This window comes from Molossus molossus, unplaced genomic scaffold (genome assembly GCF_014108415.1).
Source record: "Molossus molossus isolate mMolMol1 unplaced genomic scaffold, mMolMol1.p scaffold_m16_p_15, whole genome shotgun sequence".
In the NCBI taxonomy this organism is placed as follows: Eukaryota; Metazoa; Chordata; class Mammalia; order Chiroptera; family Molossidae; genus Molossus; species Molossus molossus.
The window spans coordinates 52689452-52707451 of NW_023425350.1; the positions used below are offsets into that span (position 1 = coordinate 52689452).

General features: G+C 51.4%; 1 protein-coding gene across 14 annotated transcripts in view; it reads left to right on the forward strand.

Moving 5' to 3' along the window:
- The window catches only part of DYSF (dysferlin), a 208834-nt gene that overhangs the window by 143281 nt on the left and 47553 nt on the right, over window positions 1-18000 (forward strand). For 8 of the 14 annotated variants that reach the window (XM_036262777.1, XM_036262784.1, XM_036262782.1 and 5 more), the window contains 4 exons: window positions 5272-5373; window positions 5480-5641; window positions 6665-6830; window positions 7351-7427. In XM_036262777.1, the coding sequence (XP_036118670.1) occupies window positions 5272-5373; window positions 5480-5641; window positions 6665-6830; window positions 7351-7427 (507 nt within the window). Of the gene's footprint in view, window positions 1-5271; window positions 5374-5479; window positions 5642-6664; window positions 6831-7350; window positions 7428-13405; window positions 13469-18000 lie in introns of all 14 variants that reach the window. The other 6 variants (XM_036262775.1, XM_036262773.1, XM_036262779.1 and 3 more) reach the window with 1 other exon arrangement.

Here is an 18000-nt window from a genome sequence, read left to right on the forward strand (position 1 = left end):
CTCAGGTCCTCATCTTCTGGTCTGAGCAGCTTGGTAAATGCCCTGTACCCCCATAGAACCCCATTAGCAAAGCAGCCCCAGGGGTGGGTGGGAGGGTGGTCAAGGAAGGGGTTGGTCACATGTTGCTTTATCTGAATAGGCTGATATCCTCAGGCTGCCCTCAAGTCCTCTGTCACTCACAGGTCAGTAGGTCAGGTGCCCTGGTGGCTCTGGCAGTCTGTGCCACCCCTGCCTGCCAGGGCTGGTATGCCAAGGGCCGCTGCAGCCATGCCTGCGCAGTCACTGCCCGGAGGGAGGTGTGGGACCTCGGGCTGGACTAGCAAGAAGTCGAGAAACGTGGGCACAAGAGATGGCCGTCTGGCTGGGGCCACAGGACTCCCACCTGTGAGATGGCGGAGACCTGTTAGGACCTTGGGAAACTGGATGCAAGGTCTCTTAGAATTCAAAGAAGTCAAGAGAGTAGGCTTATAGGAATTTTCTAGAGTGCTTGGGGAGACTTTCTGGAGGATGGAGGGCTTGAACTAGGCCCTGAAAGATGTAAGATTCAGGAAGAGGGTAAGGGAAGCCCATTCAGACAGCAGGAGCCACGAGCAGGCCCAGGGCAGGAAGGGCTTGGTGAGGACCCAGGGGTCAGGCGGGAGCACACATGGGGGTAGGGAAGGAGGGACAGGATGTTGGGGCCAGTTCTTTAGTCACACATCCACCCACCCACTTATCCCTCTACCGCCTTCCTTCCCTCCCTTCAACTGTTCATTCATAATCCTTTATATCAGACAGGGGACTCAGCTGCGGCCCTGTGTGCAAAATTGCTGGTTTAACCAGGGACACAGACAAATGAACCCATAAAGGTGGCACAGGGGGATGTGTCTTTCAGTTGGAGCGGCACAAGTTGCTATGGGAGCCATGGGGATGCTTAACTTAAGTCCAGGGCCCCAGGGAAGATTCAAATGGAGACCCAATGCTGAGTAGGAGGTAGCCAGGTGAAGTGGGCAAAGAGCATTCAGACAGAGGACCCACGAGCTTCAAGCCGTGATCACAGGTAGACAGCGCGGTGTCTCCTGCAACCTGCTAGGGCAGGCGTTGGGCATGTTCACGGGCATGGTCACTATCTGGAGTCCTGGAAGGGAAGGTTTCTGGTGAGCGGTGAGACAGGAGAAGTCAGAAGATAAGGGTGTTGGAGACCACGTCAAGGCGTTTGGACTTCATCCTGAGTGGGTGGGAACCTTTAAAGCAGCGGTTCTCAACCTGTGGGTTGCGACCCCTTTGGGGGTCGAACGACCCTTTCACAGGGGTGGCCTAAGACATAACAGTAGCAAAATTACAGTTATGAAGTAGCAACAAAAATAATTTTAAGGCTGGGGGTCACCACAACCTGAGGAACTGTATTAAAGGGTCGCGGCATTAGGAAGGTTGAGAACCACTGTCTAAAGGGTCTTAAACAGAGTGACATTCTTAGTGCCCCCGGCTGCAGAGCACAGCATTCCTTTGCTGCAGGAGCAGATGTGCAAAACCAGATGCAAGGAGACCACTTAGCAGGGTGCTGGTGAATCCAGGCAGGAGAGGGTGGTGGCCCCAGCTGAGAACAGAAGACAGGTGGATGTAATGCAAGATTGGAGGACAGTCGCCGAGGCTAGGTGATCAATCAGACATGGCGACAAGGGGGAGGAGAGCTGAGGATGGCATGGGACCTTTAGGTCTGGTTGTTGAGGTGGATGGTGGGGTGGGTTTCTGAGATGACATTTGAAAAGAGCAGGTTTTGAGGGGAAATGAGAGAATCCAATTTTGGACAAGTTCAGTGAGGGCGCCCAGTGGGACATGGATTAACCGAGCAAAAGAGGTCAGGACCATGGCTCTGGAGTTAGGAGAGATGTCTGGGAGCAGAAAGCCTGGGAGATGCTGGGCAGAGGAAGGCACTACCCTCAACAAGCAGAGGGTAGAGGGTGCGGGGCCAGTGTGGAACCAGAGAGGTAGTTTTAGGAAGGAGGCCGAGGTCAGCTGGCCAGATGCTTCTGAGGGAGAGAGAGATAGGAGTCGTGAGTGAGTGGTCTCCGGGTTAGGTCCAAGCAGGTCGTGGTTGACTTTGGAGACAGAAGTTTGCAGGGAGGGTCTGCAGGGAGGGGAGCTGAGTGCACTGGGCAGAGGGCCGCGTGGAAGCGAGAGGCGGTCCTGTTCAGGAGAGGGGGCTGCTGGAGAGGACACGGGGCAGGGCTGGATCTGACAGACCATCCTTAAATGGGGAAAAAAAAACACCCCAGTAGACAGTGTAGAAAACTGGGGAGGACTGGATGCGACTAAGTCAGGGAGCCAGAGAGCGCTCAGGTGGAGATGCGCAATGATAACCTCACAGGTGTGCGCAGTGCCGGTTTCACAGGTAAACACAGCGGGGAGGGGTACAAGGGATCGTCATGGTGGAAGGAGGGGTCTGCAGAGGCAAGGTCCCGGGGAGTGGCAACAAATGACAGGGAGCAAGGATGTTCTGGGCCCCCTGGGGACAGCGAGGTGGACGAGATTGCCTTGCGATGAGAATGGTGGCCCCGTGTGGCGGAAGCTGCTCCATGGACACACCTCTAACCACTGTCTCTGCTTGTCTCTCCCTGCTGCTCTGCTGGGCCTGCGCTCCACAGCTGTGTGCACCTGCCTTCTTCCTCCAGGGCCTCCTCCAAACGGTACTGGAGTCTATCCTTCTCGAGGTTCTTGTTCCCTGGCCTCCTCCGCAAATAGGTTCCTGAAAATGGGGAGCCCGGTCCTCAGCATATAGACAGGAATGTCATCCACTTGGAAGTCAAGGGAGCCCGGAAGGAAAGATGGAACACGGGAATGAGAGATAAAAAGGGGTCAAAGGGATGCTGCTCAGAGTCTGGGGCCTGGAGAGGAATTTCTGGGAGGGAACCTATGAATGAGCTTTCCTGGATGACTTCAGGAGAATGTTGCAGCCCCGTGAGAGAGGCTTATCGTTCAGTCTCCCCCCGAAGGGGAGCTTGGGTGCAGTTCTGTCCCTCACACTTTCTTTTTGCCCCTATGCATTTTGGGCTTTTGGCCCACATTGGACGGGGCATCAGCCTCGAGCAGCCCACGAGCAGGCCACGAGCAGGCCACGAGCAGGGCCTCAGGACTCCCCCTTCCTTTAAAGAGGCAGCCCTCGACGAGCAGCCGCTGCAGCTGAGGGCCGTGGAGTGCCAGGGGTGGGCGCGCAGCCAGAGGTTCCCATAGTAGCCAGGCCATTGTGGTGGCTGTCCAGTCCCTGCCGGCACCCTGCAGGGGCACCATTCATGCAGACAGTGATGTGCACAGCAGTCCCTGGAGTTGTGCCCCAAGGCAGCCCTGCACATCAACCCCCCCACCCCTCCATGGCATCTCTCAGCCAGTCTAAAATTGTAGGTGCTTCCTACATCATGTCATCTGCATTGTGGGTCTGGAGGAAAGTGGTGAATTTCTTCACCTTGTGCTGGTGATATAGGGATACTTGTGAGGCCAGTGTTGTTCTGAGAGATGCTTTTGGTAGCTCGGCTCTCTTCCAGCCATCCTGGGAGATCAACAAGGTTAATGGTAAAAACAATGGCACCAACAGCAATACAGTAGCCATAGGGTTACTACTAGTTATTAAGCATTTCCTATGTGCCAGACACTCTTGATATTTGTTCTCACTGGATTCTCAGAGCAGCTTCGAAGGGTGTTACAAATCCCGGATCTTAGTTTGAGGGCATGAGTCACAGAGGTTGAGTAATTTGCCCAAGGTCAAACAGCCAGGAAGTGGCATGACTGGAACTAGAACCAAGGTCTAGTCTGATTCTAGAAAGGGGCTTCTTCCCACTACAGGTCAGGGGAGCAGAGCACCCTGGGTGTGTCACTAGGCAGGAGACAGCTGGGGTGGCTGTGCAGTGCCGAGGCGGGAGTGAGCCGGTGTGTCTCTCTGCTCCAGCTGCTCCCTTGACCTGGGAGCATCTGTAGCTGTCCTTTGAGAAAGAACCCAGGGCAAGTCACTTGGAGAATGAATCCAATGATTCAGTTGTTTATGAAATGAGATTACTCGAGGTAAGCTCTGTAAAGTGTCCAGCAGAGCCCTTTTAATTATAGCTAATATTTCCTGAGGGTCAGGAACTCCATGTATGGACGTGCAGGGTACGTTTCGGGGTGCAACTTCCAGTGCAGACATCGTGCATTTGTACTCGTTATAACAATTTTCCTGTAGGTGGCAGTCAAGTGTCTTGTTCTAATACACCAATGAAGTAGGATGCTTTTCTGACATGGAAGTAAGGATCTTGAAGAAAGGAGCACCTTTCTCTAATTGTCACAAAGGTGCCACGTGGGCCAGTAGTCCTCCTGTTGAGAGTGTGCATGAATCAGGCACTAGTTGTATTAACTCTTCACCTTCACACTGCCCTGTAGAGGTTGATAACTTTTAAGGACCATTTTATAGGTGTCAAAATGAGCCACGGGAGGTGAAATAACTTCCTTAAGTGGTGGAGTCAGGATTCACACCCACGGCCCGTGTTCCAACCACCGTGAGATGTGGTGGCTACTGAATCCATGTGCCTGCTTCTCCATAGAGTTCTTTGTGATCACTGGGGATTCTTGCCCATGCCTTTTTGGAAAACCCTTAGAAGGTTGAAGTTGACATACGCTGTGCTCAGCTCTGGTCTGTGGGTGAAGGAACCTCCCCAACAGTGCCCTTTGGTACCTGTAGATAACAGGCAATTATATTCCTTTTCCTGCCGGCAAATACTCTGACTCCCAGTGCAAGTCTGTCCTCATGGTAGACAGGTATGAGATGTGGTGTCAGGGGCTGACAGGTGTCTGGGTGTGGGTATGGGGGCGGGGAACTCCAGGGTGGATGGTAAGTTGGGAGGGTCTGAGCCAGGAGGCAGGCCGGTGGGGGGCAGTGGTCCTCTCTGGGATTGAGAGGGGCTGAGGTGGGTGTGTCAAGAAGGAGAGGGTAGTGCATGTGTGTGTGCGTGTGTGTGTGTCAGAGATGGGGTGACCCTGAGCAGCTCACTGGTGCATTGGAGCCTGCATTATGGGAGGGGGGTGACCTGGGGTTCATTTGAAATAGGGTGGCCTAAACCCTGGGCCATGGTGCCCGAGTTGTGATCCTGGAGATGACTCCTGGAGAAACTGACATAGCTCCCTCATGTCTGCCTGCCCATTTGCCCACTGTGTGTCCTTATTCGCTGTCTCTCTCGGACGTGTCCTTTCTGTCCCACCTGTCCTCCCTGCGCTTCTCTGCCTTGGTCTTCTCGGCCTTTGTCTCTGTTCCACCTGACGTCCCTGTAGTCGGAGGACACAGACCTGCCCTACCCGCCCCCCCAGAGGGAGGCCAACATCTACATGGTTCCCCAGAACATCAAGCCGGTTCTCCAGCGCACCGCCATCGAGGTGAGCCCGGCCCCAGTGTGGGGGGTTCGAAGGCAGCCTGGACCTTCCCCTGTCGGCTCAGCCTTCCCGGGCCTTTCTAGCTGCTCCCTTCGCTCTGCACCCCCAGATCCTGGCATGGGGCCTGCGGAACATGAAGAGTTACCAGCTAGCCAGCGTCTCCTCCCCCAGCCTCGTGGTGGAGTGTGGGGGCCAGACAGTACAGTCCTGTGTCATCAGGAACCTCCGGAAGAACCCCAACTTTGACATCTGCACCCTCTTCATGGAAGTGGTGAGCCCGATCCCCTTGCCGTCCCCTTCCGGTGTCCTGGTGGCTAGACGCTCCTCGCAAGCCAAGCAGGGTGGGATCTGCTCCAACTCCCTGTGGGAACATGTGTGGGTCACGGCTGCTCTGTCACTTGTCTGTGAAAATGGGAGGAAGTGCTCCCAGCCCCCTCACTGGAACAGGTGAAGCCTATGCAACATGGGGGGGACTCAGGACCCACCACCATGGCTGTTCCCCCTTTCAGGGCAGGTCTCAATCCCCCGAAGCTCTCCTCAGGGGTCTGCCAGGGCTCTGATCTTCCATGACTCCCCCAAACCTCCCCTGACCCAGGCCTCCCCACCTGGGCCCCACAGACGGGCTCACCCCGCCGGCCTCCGGCCCCCCGTCCTCCAGCTCCCGGGGCTGCCTGGCCTAGTGGCCGGATCAAGGCAAGCCCGAGGAAAGGAACATGGTTTGCAAGATGAAAGCGCTATAGAAATTCCAGGCCCAGTGGCTGTCAACAGGAGCCTCCTCTTGGCTGGGCCAAACCCGCCACCGAAGGAGAGCGTATAAATTATTTCAAGTTGTGTTCAAAGTGCTTTTGGGGCTGGGGAGGTGGGGTAGGGAGAAGAATCTGGGTCTGTAAGCCAACTCTTGAGTATCCACTTGGGGGGGACTGTCTGCAAGAAATGTTGAGTCCTGGGCCAACTTCTCCCCTCTTCCCCCCCAGCCAGGGAGGGTTCAGGGAAAGGGGACTTGCTTTCACTTTGGCTGAGCTGATGAGTCTGGAAGGTAAAGCTGTGGGGGGAACGCCAGCCTCACGGACAGTGTTCTCGAGGCAGGAGGGGAAGGTGTGTGTTTCTGCTTCCCTGGCCGGCTCTCGGGCTCAGCCAGCCACCACTTCAGAGTTATGGCCACTGGAGGCCATCTGTGGGTGCATAGTCATTCTCTCTCCCTGGGCTTGTCTGGTCAAGAGGGGACCCCTCCCTCCTGTGAGACCTCCCAGAGAGGGGTTTAGGCCACTGCTCAGAGCCGCCTTCCTCTGCCCAGATGCTGCCCAGAGAGGAGCTCTACTGTCCTCCCATTGTGGTCAAGGTCATCGATAACCGCCAGTTTGGTCGCCGGCCTGTGGTGGGCCAGTGTACCATCCACTCCCTGGAGACTTTCCTGTGTGACCCCTATTCAGAAAAGAGCCCGTCCCCCCAGGGTGGCCCAGGTAGGCAGAGGGGCTGCTGATGGGGAGGGCTGGGCAGAGGGGACTCAGGCCGGCGGGACCTCCTCACTGAGAGGCATCCTGAAGCCTTCCTTTCACGGGACCTGAGTGAGGTGGTTTCTGCTCGCTGACCAGAGGGTAGGGACCGCGTCTTCCTCAGGGCGTAGCCCGGATCTGGTCTGGGCACCAGGAGCAGGGACACGTGCCCGTGGGGGCTGCGAGGTGAGGCTGAAGTGGGAGGAGTTGAGGGAGAGAGAGATGCCGAGGTTCAATGGGATGAGGAGGGAGGAGAGAGATGGGAGGAGAGGAAGAGAGAAAACTGAGGAGACAGGGAACGTGAGGGCAGATGGGAGAGGCAGAGATGGGAGAGGGAAGACTTGGGTGGGAAGAAGAGAAAGACATGGATTGAGAAGGGCGGAGAGACGGAGGGTTTTGTATCATAGCTCCTTGACTGCACCTTGTGGCCGAGGAGGGATGGACCCCGGGGGAGCCCCTTCTCAGGCCTGGACACTGTCTCCTACAGATGATGTGAGCTTACTCAGTCCCGGGGAAGACGTGCTCATTGACATCGATGACAAGGAGCCCCTCATCCCCTTGCAGGTAGGTTGGTGCTGGGTCCCCGAGGAGACACACCTGTTCCCACAAAGAGCTGGCCAGGATTGCTCCCCCCGCCCCCATCTCTCCCACTTCTCCTGTTCCCCCTTCCCGATCACATGTCCTCGCCAGGAGGGCTCCCTCTGTACTTGGTGGCTGGACAGTGTGCAGAGGGAGGGCCTGGGAGGAGGGGTCTGGTCTGAGCCAATATCTTTCCACCTCCTGCGTCCCTCCACCTGCGGGAGAAGGAAGGGGCAGGGGTGGAGAGGGGCCTTGCTCCCAGGGTATCTCACCCTGCAGCAGGCAAGAGGTGTCCCTCTGCTGTGAGCCCAGCAGCACGGCGCCAGCCGGGGTGTCACACACCCACGCCGAGCTGCATGGCTGGAGGTGTGGCATCTCTTCTGAGCACTCGTCTCGCCTTGGGCCCTGGGCTCTGTGTCCTGTGGGGCTGAGACCACCCTGTCCTTCCTGGAGAGGGGATGGAGAAAGTCTCCCGGTAAACACACGGCCTTGAACTGGCCATCTGTTCCAGGTGGTCACCTTCCTCTCAGCTTTGCCTGGTGCTGGTCACACCCCTGGCACCCGGGGCTCCCAGGGCTGTGTGGCTGCCTGGGGGCAGCACGTGTCTGCAGCCACAGCCTGTTGGCTCACCCAGGGGTGGCGCTACACTTCAAAGGGCTTGTTGTCTTTAAACCGTCGATCCAAGTCCAGCACTGAGAGCGGGAGAGCGGACTTGGGTGCTGGGCTCAGGATCCTCAACGCTGTCCCTGGAGGCCTGTGTTCAGGGGTTTCCCTCCGACATTTAGGGCTGGTAGCTGCTTCTTTCTCACTCGCTCATCATTTCACTTCCAAGCGAATGTCTCTTGTGTTCGGCCCTGGGCCTCTCTGCTGCCAAAGCAAGGGGTCTTGCTGTACATGTCGTTGATGTTGAGAGGGCTCAGACGCCCCAAGCTCTCCGTTTCCCCCGGGTCTGTGCTCTCCAGGGCTCCGCCCACCCTCCGTTCTGCTGGGGACACCTCTGGCAACTCCTGGCCATTTTTTAAAAAATATTTTTTTCTTTATTGATTTTAGAGAGAGAGAGAGGAAGGGAGAGGGAGAGAGAGAGAGAAACATTGGTGAGAGAGAACATCGACTGGCTGCCTGCTGCATGCCCCCCACCAGGGATCGGGCCCACAACCTGGGCATGTGTCCTGACCAGGAATTGAACCGGTGACCTCTTGGTGCATGGGTCAACGCTCAACCACCGAGCCACACCAGCCAGGCATCTCCTGGCCATTTTTTAAGGTTCAACCAGTTGTGGTCACCTCCGTCCAGAATTCTTCCCTGGCTCCTCCATTTTCCCTGAAAGTCCTGTCTGTAGCTTGATCACTGTACGTGCCTTAGGTCCTGCTTGTCTCTGTAAGTGGCAGCATCTTCCCTAGGCTAGGCTCAGGGCAGGGACTGGGCACGTTCCTCTTTGTGTCCTTAATGCCCAGTTGAGGGCTGGACTTAGCAGGAGGTGTTCACTGAAGTCTGCCTGGACTGGTGGATGTGTGGGTGGGTGGACGGATGGATGGATGAATGACCTGCCCACTCTCTGCAGAGGGTCTAAGGAACTTCTCTGGACCGGGGAAACCCAAACGGAAGTTTCAGACGGCCCTGCAAGGTTTCAGCTGCACTGGATGCTAGTGCTTTCTAGCATGGGTGGGTGTTTGCAGCTGAATAAGGCAGATAATTAGCCCCAAACTCCAGTCTGGCCGACCCTGGCTCCCGCGTCCCACCCTCTCAGTGGGCTGTCTGAGTCTGTGCAGGGAAGCGTGGGGCTTGCCCGGCAGGATTTCCGTTCTGTGTGTGCTGCCCTCAAAATGTCTACAAACTCAGAGGGGAGGGACTATTTTGGGTCCTGCTGGCTGCAAGCACAGCCAGAGGCAGACGGCGAGGAGGCCCCATCTGGTCACCCTCCTGGTGTTGACATCAGTGAACTGGGGCGGGGGTCGGAGCCAGAGCGAGGTCTAGCCTCTTTGTGGGAGCACACAGCCACTCTGGCTAGAGCTGCTGGCCAGGCAGAGAGTGGGGAGCTGGGACCTGGCTCCTGGAGCCTGCGCACATGGGGGGAGGCTCACAGGGTCTCAGGTGGACAGGAAGAAGGAGGACGTGTGATCCGCCCTCATGAATCTCCCTGTCTGGAGACCTCGTGGAGGAGACACAGCCCTGTTCTCAAGGAGTCCCGAGGCCAGCATGGACACCACTCCGGTGCCCAGGAAGCCCTGCCCTGAGAAGGTCTGATGGGAGGTTTGGGGAAAACAGGTTTTGTATTGTATTTTCCTCTGAGGTCCGTGGGCTCGATCGGCTGGTCCAGGAATCTTTCACCCCGTCTCCCTGCACGCCCCCAGCACTGGGAGGACAAGGCATTCCGAAGCTGATCCGGGAGGCAGGGGGTCCAGGAGCAAGCGGTTTGCAGCTCATTCTGGTTGGGCTCTGACCCCCTCTCCACTCCTCCAGAGCAGATAGGTGGGGGGCCCTGGCCTCTGGGGACGGGAGGGACAAGACGTTTGGCAGAATTTAGAGTTTGCCTGGCTCCTGTTTGTTCAACTGTGTTTCTCGGCAGCTGATTTCATTCTTTCCGTGATGTGGCCCCTGCCGCTGTGCTCACGGGGCGCGGGCTGTGGACCAGCCGAGGGCTCCCCAACTTCACATATGCTCTGGCCAGATTTGGCTACTGTCGTGGCCCCTCCGTCTCCTTCCTCAGTTGCACCTTCTCTGCTGATGCCCCTTCTCTCCATCCTTCGCCCCGTGTTAGAAAACACCACCTTGCACTGTCCTGACCCTTGGGTCATCAGACTGGCATTCACGCTAGAACATTTCTCAAGGTTCTAGAAATGTTTCGGTTTCTGTCAAGAGTGGCCGATTCTAGAGATGATCCAAAATGTGTGTATAAGGCAGATCTCTCTACCCCGCCTTCCGGGGCTCACAGGCGAGCACCCACCTCTGGGGGTGAGTGGCCCTCGTAGGTGGGTATCTGACCTTGTAAATTCTTCTTCGTGGTGATGAGGGCAGGGATGAGATAGACTTATTTTTGGTCTCTGGCTGTCCTTTGTGTAGCTTTTAGACCCGTAGCCTGGGGATAGGGGTCGTCTGTGTGTGTGTGATGCGTGCACATGAGTGTGTGTGAGAGGTGCGGAGAGGCCAGGAGCAGGTGCGTGTGCAAACTCTCGAGAGTGTGTCTAGTGACAGCGGTGGTGTTGCAGGAATCGTGGCCTTGATCTTTAAATTTCTGCGGGCAGGCCTGAGTATATCCTCAGAGGGGGCATGGAGGTACTTCATTCCACCTAATGCTCTGCCTTCAAAAAAGGATATATTGTTCATTGTTCTCTGATTATAATATATGTTCATTATATCAGATTGGGGAAGGACAGGCAAACGGACAAGCAGGCTTTGCCTCGGCCAAGAGCGCGATCTGAGTGGACTGCCCCCGCACGCCATTCTCCATCCCCGCCTTTTCCCGCGGCTCCTCCTGGCCCCGAGTCTGTCTCTGACTCTGAATCGGACTCTACTTCTATCTTTACAACAAAACTGGGGTCTTTGTTTTTCACTAAGCTGCTTTTTTAGTAAACTAGCTCTGGGTGTTCTGATTATGAAGATGGGGAGAGAAACCAGGGTGTGAGAACACCCAGAGCCGCTTCTCCCGTTGCTTGGAGAAAGGCTTGAGGCCCAAGGTAGAGGTGGTGCCCCTGTTTGCCCCACATGTCACCCCACTTCCAAGTGCTGGATGCCCTGGAGTAAGGGTGGCTCTTGCCTCTCATCCTGAGAGACCCTGGATGGGGGGTTCTCCTTTTTAAGTGTCCAGAGAAGAATTACGGGGGTGGGGACTGCATGTGTGAGGAGGGATGAAGAGAAGGACACTGGGGACATGTTCACTCTGCTTGAGAGACAGACAGGAGACGTGCAGCAGGTTTCAAATGAGATGCTCAGAGTGACGTCGAAGTGATGAAATGCTTATTTGCAAGGACACCGAGATCTTGGACTCTCTCGGCCCCTGGAGGTCAGCGTGGCCAAAGTAATCAGGGAAGCTTCCCCGGGGGTGGATGGGGTTGGAGCAGCAGAGGGGAGAGGAAGGCTCTCCTGGTAGGTAGTGTGGCTGGGCACAGGCTTGGTAGTGGGACCGTGTGTGTGTGTGTGTGTGTGTGTGTGTGTGTGTGTGTGTGAGATGGGCTTGTGGGGTATGGAGGAAACCCAGGCTAGCATGCAGGAGGCTTCCCGAGGCACGCTGACCTGTTCCCCGCACCCAAGGGCGGGGTGGGTGGGGTGCTGGGCTGGCTGCCCCCTGCCTCCCCGGCTTGGGCTAATTTCGTGCTGGCTGCTCCGGTTATAGTCTTTGGGACGCCGTGAAGGTGGAAATGTGCTCCCAGAACCAGAGCGGCAAATTATGCCCGAGTCCCAACGGGGAACGTGTAATTTCGGAAGCTGGACCAGATCTTTGGAACACTATGTTTAGCTTTATTTTTTCTCCCTCTTGCTCTGGTGAACTACCGGTTTCCCTCTCACCTTTCTAAAAACGAACTGTGTTAAAAATAACAGTAAGGCTTCTGTGAGGTTCGGGACGAGAACAGGAGGGGTAGGGCGGCTATTGGCCCTGCCGTCTCTGGGCAGCTGGGGGTTTCACAGGGAGTTCATCCGGTCTGCTCCGGGGTCACGCCGTACCCACCAACATGTGGCCAGCCCCCAGAGCCATCCAGTGGCCTGGCTGGCTGCCCACTGGTCCTTCTACTTTCCTGCCCAGCTCTGGCTCTGACCAGCCCTGCGGGCTAGGTTAGGGTAGGTGAGGTTTCTCTCAGTGCTGACTCTTCACAGAGCGGGGGTAGGTCTCCAGTGCCCAGGTCCCCTCCAGGTTCTAGCAGGCTTCATCGGCCAGGGGTTCCTGAGCCCTTCCTGATCCCAGGTGGGCGTGTCTCCCGGGCTCTGCATGCCCAGCAACAGAGGATGGCATGGGGCTTGGCCTCCTGTGGACTCCCCAGAGCCCCCTGCTCAGGCTCAAAGGAAGAGAGGGTCTAACCCTGGGAGCCCGGGTCCAGCTGGTCTCCCACCCCTGTGTCCTTGGCCCTGAACTGTCCCCTCTCTTTTGAATGTGCTCTGCTCATTTGTCCCTCCACCTCTCTGCACCTGCCAGCACCCCTGCCTGGAAGACATCCCCTGGCCTTGTCCACCAGGACTGGTACTCATCGCCAAGGGCCCCATCTCCGGGACTATTATAGTGGCTTCTGAAAAAGTCACCCGCCTCCAGTCCTGACTCCTGAGACCCTCTGGACACTGTGGCCCAGGGACTCACCCTATAAAACACCGATTCACAGTCCCAGAGATGACAGGCAAGGATCTGATGCCAGAAAAGGATGCAGAAAACTTTCTGTAGTAAAGGGGGGCATATTGGACCATAAAACTCTTAGAGCTGTCCTTCTACAGGGGTTTGGGAAGCCACCTGATGCCCTGGTTCTTGTCCTTGAGGAAGGAAGACTCAGAAACCTGCACTAGCCTAGGAACTGTGGCCACGCAGGGGTTGGTGTAGCTCAGCTGTTAGAAGAAGCCATCAGGGATGATGGGTTTAAAAAAGGGGGGCATGTAAGGGTGGCACTGAGTCAGTAGTGCCAAGGGCAGTGATAAAGTGGGCAAGATGCAGGCGTTGGCTGAGCCCCTTCCTGTGCTTCACCTTTGCCAGGTGTGCATGGCCTTTATGTCATCCTCACTGCTGCCATGGGAGGTGGGCTCTGTGCCCATGCTGACTCAGAGGTCAGCGTGCTTGGCCAAGGTCATGCAATGGGTAAAACAGTGGGGCCAGGATTCGAAGCCAGACTTGTCCAACTCCAAAGCACAGGCTCCCCCGACAACTTCACAGCCTGCCTGAGGGAGAGCAGAGGGTGTCTTGTCGGAGCGCAGTGTTTCCTGGGGGCTGTCCAGCCTCTCTTGAAGTGGTTTCTCTAATCCCGTTGCTAACCAGCGTGTTTAATTTGTAGCTTGCAGATGGTCTGTCGGGTTCGGCCCCCACTAACATGGCATCTTCTCCATCCAGTCCTCATGTATGTATTGCTTACCTATTTGTGGGTTCCTTGATTTCCCTGAGGGGCTGGGAATGGGGAAGCCATGAGGAGGTTGGGCAGTACAGGGGAAGAAAGGAGTATTTCCTGAGCCCCAGCAGAAGACAGGTACCTGCCCTGTGCTCTGATGGAGCGGTGGGGAGAAAGCTAAGGGAAGAGTCGCAGAAGCAGACATCCCTGAGTTATCTCTTGGTGCATGCTGGGATTTTCCCTAATCCTGTTTACCTGCATGAGGACTGGGGGTGGGGTGTGGTTGGGGTTGCATGGGCCAGTGGAAACAGGAAGGTCAAGAGATTAGACCCTGACTGTCGGGACATGGGACATGAGTGTGACTGAGGAGCCCTGGCTGTCCCCAGCGGCCTCTCCTGAGAGGTCTGCAGGTGCCCACGGTCTGCCCCTGCAGTTCCCAGGAGGGCTACTTCTGTCCATCTGTGCTGATTTCCTACGCGTCATCTCAGAGGGTCCCGAGTCCCTCCTGGAAGGGGACTGTGGGTCTGGTCTTCCACACACACTCATGAAATCCCAAGCTGAGGGCCGAGGGGAGGCATTGCTGTAGTGGGTGTTTATGGACTTCTAGGAGAAGGCACTCTGTATTTTAATTTTTTCCCCCTGATTTATCCATTGTAAAGAATGTAGAAAACACAAATGAGTGTCAGGCAGAAAGTTAAACCCACTTGTATTCCCAGCAGTTGGAGATAAGCACGGTTAAGATTCTGATCTGCCTGTTTTTAGATATCTTTTATGCAAAAATGGAATCATATTGCACTTCTTTCTAATCTGCATTTTCTTTTACTGAAAAGTAAATGGTGAATGTTTTTCCCTATCTTTATATTCTTTTATACTATGAAGGCATGCCATTTTATTATATAGACATCCATAAAGTTTTAACTATTGCCCTATCATTGGACATTTAATTTCATAATTTCTACTATTGTTTTATTTTATGTTTCTTAGAGGGGTTATTTTTAATTTACTTCATATAGGTGCAGCCCATTTTTTTGTTAAGTTTACTCCTATGTATTTTATAGCTTCTGTTGCTAAGGGGGGTATCTTTTATTTTTACAATTTTGTCTAACTAGTTATTGCTAGAATATAGGAAAACAATTGTTTTTATATATTTATTTTGAAACATACTCTTTATTAAGCTTCTTCATTAATTCTGACTGTTGTTAACTGATTCAGTTGGGTTTTCCAGGTAGGTAAAATTGTTTTCTTCAAACAGTAATAAATATGTCACTTTTGTTTTTCCTAATTTATACCTTATTTCTTTTTCTAAAATAACATTAGTTAATTGAGATGCTAGTGAACAAACTTATTTAGTTACTGATTCTAATGAGAAGGCCTCTACTATTTTCTCATTAATGATGATGACGGTTGGTAGTTTCAGATATTTTTATTTTATCGAGGTTGTGCCCTTTATTACTAGTTTATTACTAGTTTAAAATTAGGTATGGGAGTTTAATTTTATCCAGTCTGTTTGGCATTTATCAAGTCGATCATTGTTCTGTTACCACAGTGTGTAATGTACCGCACTCCTGGAGGGAGCCCGGACTGGTCAGTTGGTCATGTTGTAGTTCCTGCAACTGAAGTCTTCTTACCCAGTCAATTAAGAAGGGTAGGCAGATGGCAAATTGAAACAGTTGATTAAATAGGAACTCATTAAAAGTCATACATAAGTACCATAAGCATTTCATTTCTAACCGTATCCATGTGTCTTCATTTGTCAGTGACTTGACATGTGCCAAGGCCTCTTTGAATTTAGATTTGCCATTTGAGTGTGGTCATTCTTCTGATATAAACCACATCCAAAGTGCATTACCCATGGGTTTTCCTTTAGGTTTATTAAAGTTTGATGAGATCCTAAGAATACCTGCAAAAATTTGTGTGGAGTCTTTTTAAAGTTTAAGATCTCCTTCTCCATCATTTTTGTTTGTTTGTTTTTGCTCTCTCACTTAATCTTTAACACTCATCATTAAAAAACAACAACAAAAAACAGCATTGCCCTGGCCGGTTTTGCTCAGTGCTTAGAGCATCGGCCCGCGGACGGGAGAGTCCCGGGTTCGGTTCCTGCTAAGGGCACGTACCTTGGTTGCAGTTTGTCCCTGGCCCTGGTTGGGGTTGTGTGGGTGGCAACCACTCGATGTTTCTCTCTCTCTCTTCTTCCCTCTCTCCCTCCTGCTCTATCTGAAAATAAATGCAAAAATGTCCTCAGGTGAGGATAAAAAAAACAAAAAACAAATTAAAAACACGCAAAAAACCACTGCATTACATTAGTTTTCATAGATATATAATGCCCTTTCTTTTTAAGTTCAAATTATATATATTTTTGTAATTTTTATGCAGTGATCTAATTACCATATTTGTACAGCTGGCGTAAACAGGCCGAAGAACAGGCGCGTTGACTCTTGGTCAACGTAGAGCTCATCTGCTTTGAGATGCGGGGGGCATTCCAGGTTAGCTGCAGGTTGTCAGTGGCTCTGGACTGGGGTCAGACTGAGTGGAGAGAAAGGATAGCGTTTGTTAATCCTGGTTAAGGGGACGTTTGTAACTAGAACTTCTAAAATATATCACTGAGTTAGGTTTGCTAGTACTCATTTTTGCATCTCTATTAATAAGGCTTATGTATAGACTATCTTTTCTAGGTTTTTATGTCAGGGTTATGATAGTTTCATAAAAGACGTTTTGTGGTGTACTCTCATTTTCTGTGCTCTTGAACAGTCTATGTAGCATTAGGATGATTATTTCTTAAAGGGCTGAAAATATATTTGTGCCATTCTTTATGAATTTGAATTATGCAAGTTGGAAATTACATGATATAAATATTTGAATAGTCTTGCCTATGTACAAAATATGCAATAATATAAATCAACCTAAATTTAAAAAATGCTGAACAGTTATGTAATTTAAAAGGTGGTGGCCAGCTGAATTGTGTTTATGGTTTAGCTGGTAAATAGGATACCCATTATCTTTTCTGGAGAACGGTGCTGTATAATGTGAGTTTTGAATTATAAAAGATTTTCAGGAATGCATATATTGTGTAATTGTATATGAGGGATCAACCCTGTACCCCTCTGTAAAATTGGACCCAGCCTCTGTTGGGGAGGGTTTTCTTTGATCACTTTCTACTTTTTAGTCAATTTGGTGGCTTAGAGGTTCCCAGATATTGCCTATTCATACATATTATTATAGTAAAAGAAAATACTTCCATATATGTTCTGTTTTTTCTTCATTCCTAATTTTGTAGATATGTGTTTTTTATATTTCTTACTGGGCTTAACAACATTTCATCTATTTTATAGTTGTTTTTCATCCAAAGAACCAGCTATTTGAAAATTCAATTAGGTTAATTTCTCTAATTTCTAGATTCAAGTCATTTTTAAGCCTTTTCCTATGAAATTTCTATTATGTATATTTTGGATATTTTGAGCTATCACTTCATCTCTCTCTTTTTGTTGCTTCAACATTTTTTTTAAAGGACACATTTGTGCACATTTTCTTCTAAAAATTCTGAAGTTTTGCTTTTCACATGTAAGTCCTTAACCCTTTTGAATTGATGTTTATGTGTGTGTGTGTGCGCGCATGCGCAAAGTGTGAAGTAGAGATTAGATTTTTCTTTTTTCCCACATAGATAACCAGTGAATTCATATCTCTATAGAATGACCTGTCCTTTCTCATGGAACTATAATGATAGCTGTGTCATGTATCAAGTTTCCATTTAAACGTGAGCCTGTTTGTGGGCTCTTATTCCGCTCCACTGGTCTGTTCGTCTTACTTGTACTAATACTCCACTGTCTTATTTATTATAGCTTTATAATAAGCTTTGGCATCTGGTAAAGGAAATATTCCACCTTGTTCATTTTTAGGAGTGTTATTGTTATTGTTGTCCTTTGCTTTTCCACCTCAGTTTTAGAATCAGCTTATCAACTTCTTTAAAAAAACTGTTGTGATTTGTGAGTTACAGTGAATTTCTGAATTTGCAGAGAACTGACATTTTTATAATATTGTCTTTTTACCATGAACATAATATAGCCCTTCATTTATTTAGCTCTTCTTTAATGTCTTTCAATAAACATTTATCATTTTTTCTAAAAAGTCTGGTACTGCTTTTATTAGATTTCGTTCTAGTTAGTTTATGCTTTATAGTAATTTTTACTTGGGTTTTTTAAGGTATATTTCCTAACTTTTTTATTTGTTTGTATATAAATGAAGTTAATTCTCACATGCTGATGATATATCCAGAAATTTTGTGGAACTCTCCTGTTAATTCTACTGATTTGAGGATTCTTCTGGGTTTTCTGTAGAGTAAATCATACAATTTGTGATTAACTACAGATTTGACTCTTTCTCTTTTACTTTCTTGTCTTAGTGTACTGGCTAAGATCTTAGGTTTAATATTCTATGCAACTGATAATGGAGTTTTATCTGCTCCTTATGTAAATGTGCATATTTTTATTTTCCACCAATGAGTATGAAATTTACCAGGTATACGATTACTAGTTAGCAAAGAGTTTTTA